The 19754-nt window shown below is 42.2% G+C and overlaps 1 protein-coding gene across 4 annotated transcripts in view; it reads right to left on the reverse strand.

The window, feature by feature from the left end:
• Nucleotides 1–19754, reverse strand: part of FAM135B (family with sequence similarity 135 member B) — a 1878784-nt gene that overhangs the window by 197773 nt on the left and 1661257 nt on the right. For all 4 annotated transcript variants that reach the window (XM_069621672.1, XM_069621675.1, XM_069621673.1 and 1 more), the window contains one exon: nucleotides 3681–3730. In XM_069621672.1, the coding sequence (XP_069477773.1) occupies nucleotides 3681–3730 (50 nt within the window). The remainder of the gene's footprint in view (nucleotides 1–3680; nucleotides 3731–19754) is intronic.

Raw genomic sequence — 19754 nt, forward strand, 5'->3', positions numbered from 1 at the left:
ACAAAGGCAGCAGTCATGGTGGTCCAGCAGCAAGAGCGTGTTTATTCAGGGTTGCACATAATGGAGCTGTGGTCTGGGAGCGTCTACTCGAGCGTTGTGGATCAGGCGGTTCCCATGTTCAGTTCAGCAGTCAAGAATCAATGGTGGTCAAGTTATTACCAAGATGCACAGGCGAGTTGGTTTGATACAAAGGGTCGGATGTCACTATTTGGGGAACAGCTGGGTTGGGTCGATCGACTCACAGAAGCAGTGATGAAGAAGCTTGTGTTTCAGACTGCTGCTCAAGCAAGGAAAGGCAGCAGTACTTTGTAGTTCAAGCCAAGGCAATGACACTTTTCAGCTGTTGCTGTGCAGTGGAAAACAGGATTAAACAATGGACTGTGGTTCAGAGAACAATGGATGCCAAAGGGCAGCCTCACAAGGTCCTGCTAGATTTCTTGGTATTGAGCATGCTGGAATCAGGACTCAGAGCAGGTAGTCGTCGAAAGCAGAGACATAGGCTGGTCTGATTTACTGGTGCTGTGAGTCCCACTTCAGGGTATCAAGGGCCAATTTCTGTCCTCTTCTCAGGCTCCCAAAGATGGGGGAGGCTGGGCACACCTTCAGGGAACTACAACACAGTGAGGTTCTAGAAAACAGGTTGGCTGGCAGAGAAGCAGGTTTATGATCCAGCAGCAGAGTTGGAACACCTGCCTTCACTTCACATATGGAGAATTTTAGAAAGACCCCAATGAAATAGTCTTCTGGATAGAAGTCCCAATAAAGGTTAAGAAAAGTGGTGGGAAAGCTCTTCTTATACACAGCATTCTCCAGGTGATTGGACTAAAGCTATCCCCATTTAAGGGTCCAATCCATGGTCTTGAAATGTGTAAACTTTGCCATTCTGATGTCACACCCAAAGTGATTTGCTCAAGAAGAAGTGGAAGGCACAGGAAAGAGAATGCGTGGCAAAGAGATTCAAGATGGTGGACGTCTCAATTTTTTCGTCAGAGTTCTGCTGACTACTTTAATCTTCACCCCCTTTTCCTATTCTCTAACAACCAATGCCTTTAGTAAAGCAGCACCCCTGTTTCCGGCCTAGCCCTTTGTGAATAGGCGTGCCCCTTGGTTTCTGTCCCGAGTACAGCTTCTTGTGGAGTGGCTGTCCCTGGATAAAGGGAGTTACCTGCCCTTTCAAAGCAGCAAAGAGAAGCAATCGCCCATGGCTACTGTCCTTCCAGTGAATACTGATATTCCTTCCACAGCTGAACTGGGCCCACAAGGCTGACAAATTTGCAATATCAATTTAATGTGTCTGGGATCCTTGACGATGCTGGACACCTTACCCTAATGCAGGTATGGCTTATATTTTACGCTTTACTGTGCCAGACGGACAGAATCTCCAGAGTTATGCATTTTGAGATTTGGAAGTCACTGCAGCTGTCACGAGGGCACCTGTGATCTTTGAGCCTGCTCTATGTGACTGGCAGAGCAGGTGCCGCGAATCAGGACACTGTTTGCAGCAGGCACAGGTACACACCAGATGAACACTATGCTTTTGGCATGAAGTTTATGACAGGTGAATCTGATTAGCAGGCATCACTTTCAGAGTTACCCACATTATTTTATTATTTAATCAAAGTATTTTTAGGAAGATGATCTATTATATAACGGAGATGTGGGAAACATGAATGGATTACCTACACATGGTAAGTAGACAATCATTCTCATATATATCAAGCTGTCATGTGCCCCGCCTTTAAACAAGCTCAAGCCTATTGAAGAAGATGCCCCAGTAAGGAGGTGGCAAGGCATTTTATGTGTTTTATACTTAGGGCCTCATCAGGAGTGGGTTGTATCCCGGTGGTAAATCCACCAGGATACCACCCAGCGCAAATAGCCTTACCACAACTCAGTTCACCACTATTAACGCTGGATCCCGAGTTGTGGTGGGGCAATAAGTCCTCATTTATATTGGGGCATTTTCGCTAGTCGAGCTACAGTAATTGTGCTGAAAATGGGCGGAAAGTCGGACGATTTACCACTAGCGCAGAACATTGTGTGGTTTACAAAAATATGTTATCTCTGTGTGGTGCACAATGTAGAATTGGTGTTATAAATAGAGTACTTAAAACAGGCTGTTATTGGTCCGCTTTTACATTCATACACTCCTTTGCATTTCGTCTGTATTAAGCGATCCGGCCATATCGAAATCTTGAACCGCATTCTGTTCAGAACCTCCTCTTTGAGGGCATCGCTTAGAATACACCTGTTTTTTTAGGGGTTTTCTTGGTGTGCAACACATTTCAGAGAACACTTATTATAGATGAAACGTCCCAATAATGAATGAGATGTGGGGGTTCAGTTGTGACACAATTCCTGATACCATCACAGGATGAGGATATACGATTGTCACAGTACTGGGCATCACACCCCCGTGAAGCGCTCTGCCACCTTCTGCTTTCCAGAGGTTTTAGCCAGCAGGATCCATTATGCCTCACCATCTTCGTCTGTTCCTGATGCATTTCGCCATTCTTTTCTCCACCCACCCCTATTTTTTTTTTCAATGTAACTACCGTCTAGATACCTAAGGGTTTTATGCGCTGCAATAATGCAAAAAATAAATAAATAGGACTGATGGGAGTCGAAGGCAATTATGCAGTGCGATAAAATTATGATCCCAGAATACGATTCTTTGGACACTGAAAGCGCACAAAAGGACCATGGAGAGCAAGGAAGAGAGGTGAGAGGTGGCAAGACAACTGTATAGGGGTTTCTGAAAGTATACCTTGTGTCTATAATTACAGCAAATGCCGTGGTCTGTGACATGTTCATTTTAATACGGCCACAGCCGGATCAACCATTGTTGCTTTTTTTCATGCACTTGTCATTTACCACGGCTTCCACCAGGGGGTGCTAGTTGACTACAATAGCCATGCCGAGGCTCTACTGCTGTGTCTGTCCATTCACATGGAAATCACTCTGAAATTGCTGGCACTGGCACACTGCACGCAACCCTGTTTCCACAAATACATCCTAGAAATGTCAGGTGTGCAGGCAATACATTAAAGATGTTCATTCTGGCATTAATAAAGGGCAAACGAATCGAAAGGCGTGCATTTTGAAGCAGGTTCTGGTTTTGTTATATTTTGAACATTTTTTTTTTCATGCGGTGCTCCTTACAAACAAAAGACAGCACCTGCTGTGGGGGGTATTGAGCCTTTGCTCCCATACTGATTACGCATTTCTGCAAAATATGCGAAAACAGGTTATTCAATAAAATAAAGCCATGTGAACCCCTCATTCTCCCTCCCCAACCCTGTGCCCGATTCATGGAATGTTTTACAAGGTTCAAAGTGACTTTGCACTGCCGACACAAAGCCTGATTCATAGGACTGTGCAAAGTGTATTTTTGCGGTGCAAAGTCCGTGCAAAGTCAGTGCATAGTCATTTTTTCACTTCAAAATGACTTTGAACGGGTTTTCAACTGCACATTAACAATGTTCACAGTTCCATGAATCAGGGTTTGTGTCTGCAGTGCAAAGTCACTGTTCAGCAGTGCAAAGTTACTTTGAACCATGCAATAAATTCCATGAATCGGGCCCAGTGACCAATGCGTGGCCGTGGTGTAACTTCAGACATTCCATGAATTATAAACAAACAATATGTGCTAATGTTAGTGTTTAGAAAACAAAATGTACCTGCAATTCGGAGCACAGGTTGCACAATGCTTCTTCCAGGGTAACTCTGTCTAGAAAACAAAGATGGCAAAACAAGAAATGACATTCCATTAAAAATACGATCATCTTCTAGAAACAGAGCGACAGACACCAGAACAAATTGATAAATAAAAACATACATAGTGATAGTTCACTCAGGACCCGATTCTCATGTAGGTGTTAAGTACCGAAAAGGACTTTAAAAGGCTTAATGACCTTTTCAGTACTTAAGACCTATTCTGAAGGTGGCGCATTCTTCCGAAGTCCGAAGGAATGCGCCACTTTCGGAATACATGTGGCGGTTGCTAGGATGGGTTGGAAACCAACCTAGCAACCACCACATTCGTAAACTGGGTTTTTTGGAAGCCTATTCTTGTGGCACTCCTCTACAGGGACGTCATTTAGGGGCCGCCAGAGGTCGCAACTGCGACCTCTGATGTCTCCCTTACGACCTCTGAGGTCTCCCTTGCGACCTCTGAGGTCTCCCTTGCGACCTCTGTCTTAAAAAAAAAAAAATTATTATTTTTTTTTTTTTTTTTTTGGTAATGCAAGCTTCTGGGCTAAGACCAGCACCATGTGGCTCTTTACTTCTGCAGTGGCTGGCTTTCTTTTTCAGGCCCCTTTAAAAAAAATAAAAAGAAGAAAAATAAGAACAGGAGTGCCACAAGTCTAACACTTTCCGCACTGACCCTAGAAAAGAAAGAATAGGAAACCAAGTGTCTTTCTTGAATTCTATACAATAATTGCTAGACTCATCAAAGGTCGATTTTAGGCACACTTCGGGGGGCGAGTCACTGATTTAGGTCGATAAATGAGTACCAACACAGGTTGGGTGATATTGAGTGTATATTTTTTCTATATAAAGCACTGAAGCGTAAGTGCCATATAATAACACATCATTATCTTTTGGTCATGGACGTCTGCTTGCATTCACAGTAATTTAGTAATATGGGCCTATATACACTGATCTTAACGATGCATATGGCGATCCATTCTTGTATGAAATGTACATCACATTATAGTGATATCGTAACCATATTTTTCATCGTGTACATGCTATGTGATGCCACTTCCTGTTTTGTCAACGGGTGAATGGTCGTGTTCCATCGCTTCCCACAATATCACGTCAGGGTGGGGTCCAATGACATCACTTCTTGCGATGTGATCAGGGGTCAAGGGTCGTGTGATGTCACTTCCGCTACCCATGGTATTTTGGTGAAATGTCGTCCCTGCTCCTCCTGTTTAATATGTGCGCTAAATTAGTGCACATTTACAGTACCCTTTTGGTGCCGTAAAACTGGAGGAGTGCCACCAGTGTAAATGGAAGTGTCCATACACCCGTATTGTATATGGACACTTTCATGTACACCAAAGCAAGCAGCTTCAACGTTGCTGCAACGTACATGAAAGTGTTCATATACAACACACGGGTGTATATGAACACTTTTATATACACCAAAGCGAGCAGCTTCAACGTTGCAGGATGCAACGTTGAAGCTGCTCGCTTTAAATGAAAGCGTTCATATACACCACACGGGTGTATATGAACACTTTCCTACACCAAAGTAAGCAGCTTCAACATCCTGCAATGTTGAAGCTGCTCACATTGGTGTATAGGATCGGCAGCATTTTCGTTAAATAACGATTCCCTCGTTATTTAACGAAAATGCTGCCGAGATTCTGCAATCCGCCTGTTTCCATTAGAAACAGGCGGATTACAGCGAAAGCACTGTCGTGCTTTGCGATGACGCCCAGGCCCACTTCAGAATAGCAGTGGTGACGTTCACTGCGTCATGATGAGAATCAGGCCCTCAGAATTACAAGAGGCCAAGGGACATTCCTGTTTCAAAGTTGCCCCATATTGGATCGAGTAATCGTACCGGTCTGGCCGAATGGCGCTCTGCCGAGCTTAAGCGGGTCGCTTAAGAGGGTTCTCTACCGAAAACTTTGGAAAGTGGGATAATGGGGTCATTTTAAAGTACATGTTTTTTTGTTTGTTTTTGTTTCGTTTATTCAAACCTTAACAATTCATACAAAATGTCATCCTAAATCATCAAAGAATCTAAAATCATTCAACATTAGGAATCACAAAGTGTAAAAGCTAAAATGTGATAACTATTTCTTTAAATGAGTCGCATTAATTACTATTACACAAAATAAATTCCACTCATTTAGGACTTATATCTGTATACCAGGGGGGCCTATCTAAATAGGAAACCTTCAAGATTCCTGCAATCACTAATCCATTCGAAGTATTATGAGCACAGATGCATCTTTGCAACACAAGATCAACATTGGACACATTAATGACACCACAGTGTCCACATATGTACCAACCTTTGTACATTGGATGCAGAACATCCTGTTAGCAGTAACTTCCATCTATACTTCAAAACCAAAGTATGGAAATACTTGTTTGGAAACTGAAGGAAAAATCGTTCCGCCTGTCTTGTGTTCTTTCGAAAGATGTTTCCGGGAGGGATATTCATGGAACCGCTCTATGGTCTCAATCCAATCATTATTATAGAGAGCTTCTTTAACTTTATCAGGAATCACAGGTACAATTTTCCTATCCATTGCGAGATCCCCCAACATCCTGTCACAGTCATTGGCTACATCTCTATTCTTACCCAGGGACATATCCATTATCGTTTGAGCCGCTAAGGCTTCATACAGAGTGTCAGGACTCGGGTTTATCAGGTGGTAATACATACAAAGTTTTTTTTTTTTTTTACAGTAAACACAAGATCTAAGTGAGGACAATCCCAACTCATAGCGGATAACCACCATTGGTAGCGCATCTGGAATTCAGGCACCGTCTCCATATTAGAGCCCCAATGGTATTGAGACCACCAGTAATGGTCTCACTTAAACACTCTGCTCCTTGTACCAGCTTAGGGTTGATCTTGCCCTTGTAAAAATGTATAGCAGGTTTTATTGAAAACCTGCCATACCTGCTATCCAGCCTCGCTAGGTGCATTGACAGGGCTAGAGCTTTCAGTTGTAATCCTTCCCCAATTTGCAACGTGCAGGCTGGGATAAAAAATTACATCCAAACTATACCATACTACTAGAACACCCACGTTTCTTGTCTCCCTACATCTAGTGACCTGCAAGATTATTGCTTTTACTGGGTTGATCACTAGTCCATTCATGGATGCATAAGCCTTGAACCCATTGAGAAGCCTTTGAAGTCCATTCTGAGTGGAATTGAATAGGATGAAGTCATCCAAATATGAAATCCACAAGACTTTAGTATCCCCTACTTGTGGCGCGACCAAGGCACATCTATTTAAATAGTCACTAATATCCGAGACATATAAATTGAAAAGACATGGGGCAAAAATGCACCCCTGTCTCAATCCATCAATTTTCTGTGAAAGGTCACCTTCTCAGTTCATTCTGACCCTAACGGCAGAGATTGTATCCTGACAATTAACATTTTTAGGAGCCCCAAACCAAAAAGGTTTGGTCAATAGCCTATTTTGATCCACACTATAGAATGCATTGGATACGTCTTTGGAGGCCACACATTTTCCCTCCAGTTTTCCCCCAAAGAACAAGTTTTCATACCTTGTCTCCTTCATTGCCACAGCTCACAACATAAAACCATACATGGTGTCCTGCCATCTGATGTCAGACAACACAAAACCCATACCTGGTGCTCTGTACCCCCTTAATCCCATAACAGAAAACTAATTTCTGGCTTGCCAATACTGCCAGCTGCTTTACCAGAAGATACAGCCACTTGCCTAGATTCAGACTCATATGTGGGATTGTATCCCATTCTGCGCTATAGGCACTTTTCCATATATTTCCCCTGACAATTATGTTTTGTATTGTAATCCTATTAGGACAGGTCTTGAAATGTATAACAATCACATGAGAAAGCCACCTGATAAGTAAGTGCATCCTTATGTTACGCAAAAAGAACATGAACATGGCTTTGTTTTCCCCATCAACAATGAAAGATTATAAGTACCAGAATGCAAAGTAGAGTCATCTTAAAAAATTACCTCTGAGTTTGACAATTGTATGTAGTTATTATGCATAATGACAATGTCTAGAATTCCTTTGAAGGCAATAAAGAACTCAGAATGGATTCCAAGTACTGGAGTAGCAGAGATGGGGCTCATGTTGGGATACACTTACAGTGTCCCGGCCAGGCAAAATGGTTCAGACTGAGAAAAACCTATTTGCATGTAGAACAGTGGGAGCAGGTTGGTGTGTTTTGCGTGGCAGAAGGTACACATATCACTTGTAGTTAGTTTTGACACATATTAGATACCCACATATAGCAACACAGAAGGAGCAACACTTGTATTAATGTTGTGGTTGCAGAGTTTATAGATAGGGCAGTGTGGTATAGGCCATGTGTTTAGAAATAGTACACAAAGTTACGTTTTCAGTGAGGTGCAAGGAAAGAGCTGAAGTAGGTGGAAGATGGAGTCAGAAAGGTACTGTGGTAAGAGTGAGGTCAGCATGCTAACATGACAGGACTGCCATCATATTGGATGTCTAGGGCTAGTGCACAATGAACAGAATGGAACATATGCCTTGATGTGGAGTTGTCGCTCTGTTTAGTTCAATTCCAAAACAAATCCCTTTTGCATCCCCCAGGATAGAAGCCAAGTTGAATTTAAAGTCCACACATATCCAAAACCAAATTAATCACTGAATTCAAAATGAAGAGTAGTGCATTGGTCACTGGCAGAGGTGATGGCCATACATTTAGTAGAGGGTCAGGGGTGCTTTACGTGTGAGCCGCGACATCTGGCATAATGAGAAGACCCATTTTCTTATCAAACCAGAGCTAGCCTCGCCAGGTTTATTTTGGCATGGTGTGCCAGTAGTGTGTTTCTGTGTTCCTGGGAGGAGGTGCTGTGTCCTTGGAGCTCTGTGTCTTTTTCAGAGGAAGTTCAAATATCTTTAAACAGAGGTGTCCTGTTTCTATTTCCACGAGTTGACATCCAGTTTACTATAAGCACACAGCACATGCGCGCAGTGCCAGTAGTGTGTTTCTGTGTTTGTGGTTTGCCGAGCAGCGGAGCACCGGAGCGAAGCGTGATCGCTCCACTTATTGCAGTTGCCAAGTGCGCAATGATTCAGAACAGTAAGCCCTACATGCTTGCATGCTTCACTCGAAAGTTACGCTTGTCGTTTGGAGGAGTGTCTGTGAGATCAGACAGACTTTGTGTTTACAATAACTGTGATATACGGGAATTAACCAACTTACAGTCCATTTTGTGACTGCTGGAAACTTATTGAGACTGTGGGAAACTCTTTGTAACAGTAATTCGAGTTAGGTATATTGGGATTACAAAGGAAACCTACGTGGAGGAGTAGCGTAGGAAAACTTTTCATAAATGAGCATTGGAAAAGATTGGGCTTGCATCGACTAGTGTGTAAGCCAGGTGATCACTGGCCGGTATGTCCCCAATCTCCAGTCTTGAGCTGTCTAAAAGATGTGGAATCACACTAGTATTAAAACGGAGGTGTGAACGCTATGAGGGGACTGTGAAGCTACTGAATATAATGCACATGGAATGAAAAGTGTCTTCTGAAACTGTACAGTATTAGAGGTCTGCGAGTGACTGCGTGCCATGTAGCCACAGAGCCTGGAAGCCTCCACGTGACCTTGCATATAGAGCAAACTATGCACGGTGCAAATAGTCACGCTCAGCACCTATAGAGTTATTTGGAGTCTGGGGGTGACTGCGTGCCTTGAGCCTTGGAGCCCCTAAGTGCTTTGGTATATAAAGTGTAGTATGCTTGAAACATTTTTTGTGGAATTGTGCTGACCTAGGAGTGTGAGGGCAATTGTGGGCCCTAGAGCCTTAGAGCCTTCAGGTCAGTCTGTACAGCGAGCTCACTCGGTGAAAGGTGGTTTTTGGCACCTGCTGTGTTGTAGGAGTTTGGGGTGACTGCGGGCCCTAGAGCATTGGAGCCCTTAAGTATCTCAGTATACAGAGTGTTCTGTGTGTAAATTTAGTTTGAAAATTAGTTTGTGGAATTGTGCTGACCTAGTAGCTTGATGGTTACCGTGGCCCTTAGAGCCTTGGAGCCTTCAGGTCAGGCTGTACAGTGAGAGCATTGTGCGTAAGGTGGTCTTGGCAACCGTTGTGTGGTAGGAATTCGGGGTGACTGTGGGCCTCTGAGCCTTTGAGCCACAAGAAGTCCTAATATTCGGAGTCTACCATTCAAATAAAGACGTTGCAAAATGAACTTGTCATTTTAGCTTGGGGTGTCTGCGGGCAATAGAGCCTTTGAGCCTCACGTATAATCAGACTTGCAGTAATACACAAATAAGTTAAACCTTAGTGAGTTTTTGATCCCAAAGCAAAGTTGACATAGACTGTGCTAACAAATAGAACAGTGGAACCTATTGTCATTTCGGTGACTTCGTATTACTTGGGTTAAACTCTATGTTACTGGGAACTAATACAGTGCCTAATATGGGAACAAGTCTCAGAAATGGTAAACACCTGATGGCATTGGTGGTAAAAAAAGAATAATTCTCCTGTGAAAAACATACCCAGACATGAAATAGTATCTGCAGTTAGGACTTCAGATGCTCCTAAAGACCATGTGATAAGAGACTTTTCCTTTACTATACCATCAATAATGCCTAAACTATCAAAATTACCATATAATGCTTCAGCAACACACATTGAAGAACAAAACGCATGGTATATGCCACACCAATCACTACAATCTTCTAAGAACGAAGAAAAGGTTTTATATCTAAGTGAATTGAATGGTACACATGACATCGTAGAAGATGCAATGATTACTGGCAATGATCACCAACACGAGACGTCTTACCCACCTGAAAACATTGGAAATGGTGAGATTGCAGACATCTCGACAGCCCCTGTGATTATGGCTGAATTGGATAGACGCTTCTGTCTATCGTCAGGTCCTTCCACTCCAGTGTCCACACCAAGAAGACAAAGGGACTTTGTACACTTGCATAGTAATAAGGAAGGTGATATATGTTGTAACACAGTGGCTGCTGCCAAGTTCATCATGGGAAAAGCGGTATTGGCAGACGTTGTTGTACACCCACCTCCCTTTTCTGATATTCCCAAAGAATGGCAAAACAATGCATATGAAGAGTTTGATCCATTGTAAGGGATAATAATGGCACTGCAGATAATCCATCTCGAACATCTGCAATGGGGGCTAGCTCTCACAACCTTACTGATGAAACTCTGCTTGACTTAAATGAACAGAATTGTCACACATTTTCTGTACTAACAGGTATCTTGAATCTTCTGGATAAAGGGCACAAATTTACACATCTTGCAATAAGGGAAATGAAAGGATCCGTGGCTGAGAATTGGGGAAGTTAAACAAAGTGGAGGGGTTCATGTTGCCATATGAAGGTATGGCATCTTTCCAAGCCAATCTCAATGCCAACATGGCTACCAACACCTCGACAAATCTTAGTGCTAACACAAATCCTGTTATTATAACACAAGCAACACAGACCATTGCAACAGATATTAAAAGACAGAACCCTTGCAATATGTATGAAATAACAGGCAGAACCTCAGACACATATAAGCCAACAAAGGAGGAGATTGAAAAGATAGACCTGATTAAGCTAGCAAAATTACATCATGAGAGACTTGTGACACTGGAAAATGTAGTGACAAAAGAAATTATGGCAAATAAATTAACCAGTGCAACTCTTAATAGTGAGCCAACTGTGGAGGTTCTGGGTGTCCTAGTTCTTCCTACTCCTGATAGTCCCTCAGTATTTACAATGTTGATGGAACAACAAAAACGGGCAAAGAAGAATGAGGTGATCGTAGACTCCCCAGAAAATCAGTCTGAAAATGATCAGGGATGGAAATTCTTTATGTCCAAAAAAGCAAAATAAACGACATCAAAGAGCAAAAAAAGTGAGGAGAAAATAAGAAAACATATTGATTGCATATCCCCAAAACAAACAGAAACTAAGAAAAAGGCTCTGAATCAAAAAAAAGAAAAGAACAGCAAAGCGATATCGAAAGAGATGTCACAGGAAAATGGTCTAGACTTTAGTCAGCTTTACGCTTAATCTCGCGCCCATCTTGAAGTGGAAACTCAAGAAGATCTCACTCAGATGGATAGTATACAACAACAGTATGGGACCATCCCAGCTAATGAAAAACTGGCCGTGGATGGTAAACAGGTAGAGAAAGGCCTACTATCCCTTAAAGGAGATTCCGACAGCTGCACTCATAATACTAACAAGACCCAAAAATGCTGGATATATGTCTAAAACACAACAAGCCTGAGAATCTAATTACTGAAACATCAGGCAAAATATCTAGGTGTCATATGGACACACCTAGTAGTACGAAAAATGTTGATAAATTTGAGCCTTTTAATGAATTTTGAAGGAGATTGATGCAGGTTGTGCAAAAGAACACTACTCTGATTCCATAGACATAAAGTCATGGGATGACATTGCTAAGGAAATGCAAATGATCATCGGGTGGAGTAGTGACTACAAATGCATGTCAATGACAGAACTAATTGCTCCTACCTCCTGAATATGTTCCAAAAAATACCTGCATTGCGGAATCTGAACACCCACGATATCGAATGAATCAAATTGTCCATTGTTAACAACAACAGAATGTTATGCAAGGTTCAGTCTCTTTTAATCGCAAAAATGTTATGGGAACAAAGTGAGAATTTCCAGATGTTGGGTTATGAACTGTATTCTTTTGAAGACATGAATGAAGCAACAACATTTATAGAATTTCAAATGCACCAGAGGCTAAGTTCCTCAACTGTGGGTGTGAATTTGAGTGCTAATACAGTTATCACCCAAAACTTGCTAACCCAGTTTACCTTCGTAGTCAATGCTATAAAAGGGTTGGCAGGATTGGAAACACCACTGAAAGATGCTGGTTCCATGTAAAGTATGCAGAGTCACACATAACTGCCAACCATTTCTATAATAAGCTGGAATTGTGGATTTAATATTCTGCAGTCATTTTTTAAGAACAATTTGACACCACCCAATGCCAGCGTTATTATGATACAAGAGACCATGTTTAACATTGTAAAAGGTGGGTTCTCTGTCCAGCTCCTCGTGGCAGGGGTGCGTTGATGTGGGAGGCGAGCAGCGACCAAGTTACTTCACTGGTGCAAGCCCCACTGTGGGAATCCAAGCCTGCTGCGACTCTGTAGGTTTGCTGCTTTACAGTCTTAATATGCAGTTCTTATGTTCCTCTTAGTTCGAATAATAATAATGTCTTGCTTCTTTCCTTTTAGGTATGGAAAGGTATTTTGGTGTTGTCATGTAGTTTGAAGATGAGCATGGGCTGGTAGGCGAAAGTGTGGTGTGCGTTATGCTGTCTGGTGAGTAATGCGCGATGCGCAGCACTGTTTTGCCTTTTGTATTGCTAACCTGTGTTTTTTCACTCCTTGCAGGTTGCGATGTTCCTCGCTGAGCGCCGTAATGTTCCAGCAATGATAATGACCAGGAGATGACTACCCAGGTAAGAATTGTGTGGCTTTCTTCATTCGGGAGGAAACGTGAGTAAACACTTACTAATGCTGTCTTTCCTTCTCCTCTTTCCAGGTTATGGTATTCCAGGATGCATGCAGTGCCGGATGATGGAGTTCATACCTTCAGGTGAGTGGAACTGAAGTCGGTGATGGATTGAAGACAGGATACTGTTCCAGGTAAGTTTCGTAGTGTTCTTTCTCTCTCCGCAGGTCCTTGCTTTCAGGTAAGCTGGCATCAAAGAACTGGATACGGTGAGAGTTACGCTGCCCGCAGCAGAATAACGCAAAGCATGTTCTGCTGTTTGGGTGCGGTTTAAATAGCCTCAGGTAAAGTAGTTCAGGTAAAATAGTCCCAGGCCTGCCACACCCAAAGTAGACCAGGTAAAGTAGTCCCAGGCCTGCCAAACCCAAAAGACTAGACCGCATAACTCAGTTCCTTGTAACTGAGCTATGTGTGTGCCTCCATGTTGGCTGAACCCCCCCCCAAGTTAAATAGTCATAGGTAAATAGTTCCATTCTAAGGTTGGTCTTCGTGATGAGCCTGGCGCCAAAGGCACCAGGACTGACTCCAAGAGTGTATTGGATGAGGTTTTAAGGCCTTTGACTTGGCCCTAACTGTAAGGCTGACTTGCTAGTGAGGGCCAGGGGCAAGGGTCATGACAGCGGTGTGAGTTTGGGCGCCCATCAGGTGGTCTATTAACGCTTGTCAATAATAGTGTGAAAATGGCTGCTAACCTGATTTATTCCTCTGATGCTTTACTAGCTATTGAAATAACGCTTATTCACACTAATATAATAATCATCAACTTGTATAGCAATCCGATACATAGTTCACATCACAGCATAATTGAAGTACTGGATGCAATTTTACAGAAGGAATTCTTGAGGAATGTAGTACACAAGGTTATCCTGGGTGGTGACTTCAATTCAATCCTCAAGGACTCCTCTCATTACAAGTTAACACCAGCAAGTCATGTACACACGGCCGGGGCATTTGAAGAAGGGTATTGTTGGTCGAAGTTTCTTCAAAACTGGAACATACATACAATCCCACATGCCAAAGATCAGAGTCAATGCACATGGTTTAGTGGGAAATTAAGCTTGTTGATTGATTATATTGCTGTATCTGGAAACGCCTTGTTCTGGAATAAACAGAAAGTGATGTCAGATGGGCTATTAAAAAGCTATCATACTCAAAGGCCGCAGGGCCCGATGGGATTCCTCCATGCGTTTTAAAAGACGATCTGCACTTGTGGGCTAAATTGATATAGGTTACTTTTGACTCGAGTTTTGAAACCAGATTGATTCCACATTCATGGCTTATAGCAATAATTGTTCCCATCCATAAAAAAGGGCCAAATTGATGACCCAGGAAACGTTCGCCCCATATCTTTGATTGATGTGCTTGCCGAAGTGTTTGCTACTCTTTTCCTAAGGGAATTAGTTTTGTGTAGCAGATAAGCAGTTGCTATCTAAATATCAGGTAGAATTTTGCAAGAGGATGGGTACTACACTCAACGCCACGATCCTTGCTCATTTGTTGGAACCCTCTCTTAATACTTCTTCAGGTGCTATCTATATGGCATCATTGGACCTTTCCGCAGCCTTTGACAGCGTCATAAGGGATAGACTGTGGAAAAAGTGACTTGGATATGCTATTCCAGATCATATTGTGGGAATCATAGCACTACCCCATACCAAAACGTCATATATGGTATGGATCAAACAAGATGGGTCTACCACAGAGGCAATTGACACAGAGGAAGGGGCCAAGATAGGCTGTCAGTTGGCAGCTATATTGTTCAACCTATATATGTGCAAAATTGATAAAATATGGGAACATCTCGTGGTATTTCCAGTGAAGTTGGGAGACACCCAAATTAATTGGTTAGCATTCGCTGACAATATCATTCTGTGTGACCGTACAACTGGTGGGCAGCAGACCAAATTGAATGTGTTCTGTGAATATGCCAAAATCAACAACCTTGCCATTAATGCAAGTAAATCAAACATAATGGTATTTGCAAACAAAAAAAAAGTCTGCAGATTCACATGAAAGATGAATGATGTGGTCATTCAGCGGGTGTTGGCAGCAAGGCATTTGGGCTACAATCTACGCGATTTCAACTCACTAGTAATGAGGAGTAGTACACTGAACAGCAAAGTAACTCCTCTTATTTCGCAAATGAAAATCATTTATCATAAGTTCTTGAAATGTTCTCTCATACCTACGATTGAGTTCTACACACTAATGGTTGAACCCATTATATTGTATGGACTTGACTTATGTATAATGGACATAACAAAGATACTCAATAAGTTGCAAGGTAAAATCTGGAAAGCTGTTTTGGGTTTTCCCAATTCACTCCACCACACTCACTAATCATTCATGAACTTGGGTTGAACTCTTTGGCATCTAAATTTTGGTAGCGAAAGTTGATGACCTATGGGAAAATGGTATATCATCCGCCACACTCGTTATATCAACATTACAACTAATAGCTATGGATCAAAAGGAACTTTATGAACGATCAGGTGTGGTAATAAGGATATCTGTCAGTCTCTCAAACACCTGGTGATACATTGTAGTCACATTGAGAAGTTGCAGAGCCTACACATGGGCACATTTTATAATGCTGATTTGCTAAGGTGTAGAGATTGGTTGTGGTCCCAATGTATGTGGGGTAAAAGACAGACATTGATACTCGCATTAACACGTTTCATTACAGTTATCCAGGTAAGCTCATTGGTCTTGACACCCAGATTCCTAAGTAGTCTAAGAGAAATGTTGAGTTGTAAGAGTTGATTTCTTCTTTTGATTTTAAGTTGAATGTACTAACAGGTTAATTTAAATTATGTGACATATGAATGAGTTTGTTTTAGGAGTTGCAAATGTTACTTTTGATACATTTCTATTATATTAAATATTTGAAAAGGGGCATTGTGCCAAATACAAATAAAAATTAAAATAAAAAAGTTACTTTGAACATGTTTGGATCAGAGGGGTGCACATCACATGACAGTCATGATTTATTATTGAAAACATATATTCACAAGCCAATACCAAACCTGTATCCAATACTGATGATGTAGTGGGCCACTTGAATAGGGGAATTGGTTTAGATATGGTGTGGCCAATCAGTCCAGGGAATATAGAGGGTATTAGCATGTTATATAGGTGGAAAAAACAATGAGGGTTGTGGGATAACAATGTAACCTATGTATGTTGATTTATGGTGTTCCACTATATAACATTTCACTTCTTGGGGTATGACGAGCTCCTTGTTAGTTTGGTTCCACAGATCTGTCTCAGACCTTTTTGCACGTAATAAACCTTTTCCCTTGCAAAAGGGTCCATTGATAATTTGGTCTTTTTGATTATTTGTATCGCACACGATTTGTGTTACTGTTGTCTTTACAAATAGGTGACCCTGATATGATCCAGGACTCTCTGTGAGGTCAGGGTTGTCCCAGCCACCTATCCTGGGGAGTGGCACCCATCTGCAGTGACAAGTCCCCCATGCATGATTTGAAGAGGTCTGCAGGCATTGTGCTGCTAGAAGGCCTGCCTGTTCCTTGGAGTGGGGTGCTGCTTCCAGTTGTGCAGGCCATTGATGGGACCCTGTATCAGAGGAGCTCCAGAGAACACATAGATGTAAGTGCACCTTTGTGGTAGAAAACAACGAGAGGAGAGTGTGAGTGAAGTCAGTTGTTCGGGAGTGTGTGGAGTGGAAAATACCTCATGGCAGAATACCATGTTTATTTAAATATATATATATACAGAGGTGGATAGAGGGATATCAGTTGAGAGTAAAGGTGATGTCACAACATGATAGTGTGAGAAAAGGAAAAAAAGAGTATAAAGAGCAGAAATTCGATCATCCTGAGGCAAGGGGATAGAGGAAGGGAATAAACCCTTGTGTAAATAAGAGCAAGTTTGGTGTATAGGTGCATTATATGGAGGGCCTGGGATCCCTTCACCCAATTTAAGAGGTGTAAGAAGGTACATTCTCTAGTCTCAGTGAGGAGGCTGAGGAAGGGTCGAAACCAGTGGTTATATAATTGTGTTGTATTGATTTGTGGTTTAAGGTGTTTATGGAATTGATATTGTGTGGCGGGGTGGTTTTTGAGCTGTGTGGATAGAGCTGTGGTGTAAGAGGTTTGAAGGGTTTGAGGGGTGGTTTTAGGGATTTGGGGGGTCATGAGAAGAACAGGGAGGGGTAACGGGTAGTGTGGGTAGTGTTGGGAAGGCGGAGTAGAACAGCACCTCTGGATTGGTGTCTAGGAATTAACAGATTATTACAAGTGCAAAATGTGACATAATTTTGAGCCCCCTAACCACACTGGAATACATGCATCCCACACACCAGCTGTAACAGGAAAAGATAATGAAGTACCATCGCGAGTGGGTCACTGACATGAGAGGATGGACATATAAACCTCGGACCGATGAAGGAACAAACCTGAAAAGAACACAAATGCTCCACTCCACAATTATTTGTATTTCAATTCAATTAATTCAAAAATAAACAATTCATTCCAATGTTTACTATTTAAGTGAATGTCCATTCATTCCAATGTTGGACAATTAAATTTCATTGTCATTCACCATTTGATTAAGAAGTCTTTATAGTTGCACAATTCAAATTCACATTTTCATGTGTGGATTTTCAATAGATGCCCCTCAACACGTGTTTCCCCATACTATTTTAGGTATGGTTCTTCAGGAGTGATATGCTAATTTTCAATATCAAAGGTATCTTATATTGTTTGTTTTGATTGATCTAGTTAGGGGGAACAAAAAGTTGGAAGTAATTATACATATGCCCAGAAAATGTTGGTATGTACAAAGACCAGTACCTCTAGGTTATCTGGCGTACTTACATCTATGCGTGACGAGAAAATTCACTTCCTTAATGTTCAAACAATTTTTCGTAGCGCTTTTGTTTAGGCCACATATATGACCATCTGTTTATCTGCAATAAAATAGTAAATGCCTCATTAGCAATTATAAGTGATCTAAATTGTTTACTTTATAAAGGTCCATAGGGCACTGGCTATTGTTTTACTTACTGGAATCTGTTTCTGGTATGCTTCTTCCTTGCTTGTCCGGCTCTGTTTCGATTGCAGTGATCGGATACGATTGTCCGATATGCAATACAAAATGGCCGCTTATTATACTGCGTCCGGTACATCAAAGCGTGACGCAATGACGCCACCGCATTCCGGACGTAGTATGTGTGTGCCGATCGCCATTTTCAATCAGGATAAGCACGCTCTGTACCGTATAGGGGAATTCTAATGTGAATTTAATGCTAAAGATATGAAGGGGTAATATTGAAGAATGGGAAGGGTGTTCTTGAGTTTGGAGAATGGTTGAGGATTTGGAAGATGCCCAAAGGACCCTAAAAGGGGTGACATTGTAATATAATCACCCTTTGTCACCCCCACACCTTGTGTAACCCCTACATCCTGTAATACACCTACAACCCCCACAAACCGGCCACCACCACAGAGGTGTTAGCCCATGCAAGCAGGTTGTACTAATCTATAGTATGTGCCCAATGCAGCTCTGCGACAGAGAGCCCCTGACAACCTATAAAAATGTCCGGCAGCCCTCAGCAGCAAATGCCACTCACAACCCATTAGTGATGGAGACTGGAAACAGGGCACAGAAAGACTAGAAAAATCACTTCTAAGGACCACTTCTAAGTGGCAGATCCCGTTCGACTGAGTTGCGCATAGAGCAGGTGATTGTATAGTTGTGCCATTGGGGAAGAAGGGTGTTATTCTAATTTATTTGTTTAATGTGCTGAAGGAAGCACACTATCGAATAGTGTATGTCAGAATGTTTATGGTGATTAAGTATCAGTGATTAGTGTTTGTTTTCTTGGCTTTGACCGAGGTGGTAGGGTTGGTGCCTACGGTACAGGGTGTGTAATATCGCACTTGGCATAGTAGCGGTGGACACCAGCCTGGAAGAAGGCTGTGGTCTGGCATCCAATTAAGATAATATAGGTAAAGGTGGGCATGTGGAGAAGGCTGGTGGTGCACTAACACAGAGTGAGTGGGTGGACCTGTGGAGAGGGCCGGTGTGCATGGTGGTTATGCATTGGCAAGCTTGTGGAGAGGGCCAGAGATTGTGAATATAGCATGAGGCAGAAGGAAGGTAAGTATGCATGTCTGAGAGGTGAATGAGAGTAGGGGTGTGAATGGGTAAAAGAGAGCAAAGGGGACAGGGGTAAATAGAAAAAGGGGAAGGGGCAACAGGGACACCACAGGGGAGAGAAGTGAGAGGGTTGGATAATTGCTTTTAGAGATTGTCCCCTTGATCACATGTGTGAAGTACCGCCCCAATATCATGTCAAAATACTGAATTACAGTGCTCAATGTGTTCAGGACCCTGATGGAAAGTTCTTCCATGCATGGTCAAGGGAGGAAGCCTTTGGCATTAACATCATAGAACAAATATCCTCATATCTATTACCAAAATATAAAGGCTCTAAACGTTAGAGCAGACAAAATATTCTAGGGCTCTGAAAG

Source organism: Ambystoma mexicanum, chromosome 5q (assembly GCF_040938575.1).
Source record: "Ambystoma mexicanum isolate Mex_15411 chromosome 5q, UKY_AmexF1_1, whole genome shotgun sequence".
NCBI classification, from domain to species: Eukaryota; Metazoa; Chordata; class Amphibia; order Caudata; family Ambystomatidae; genus Ambystoma; species Ambystoma mexicanum.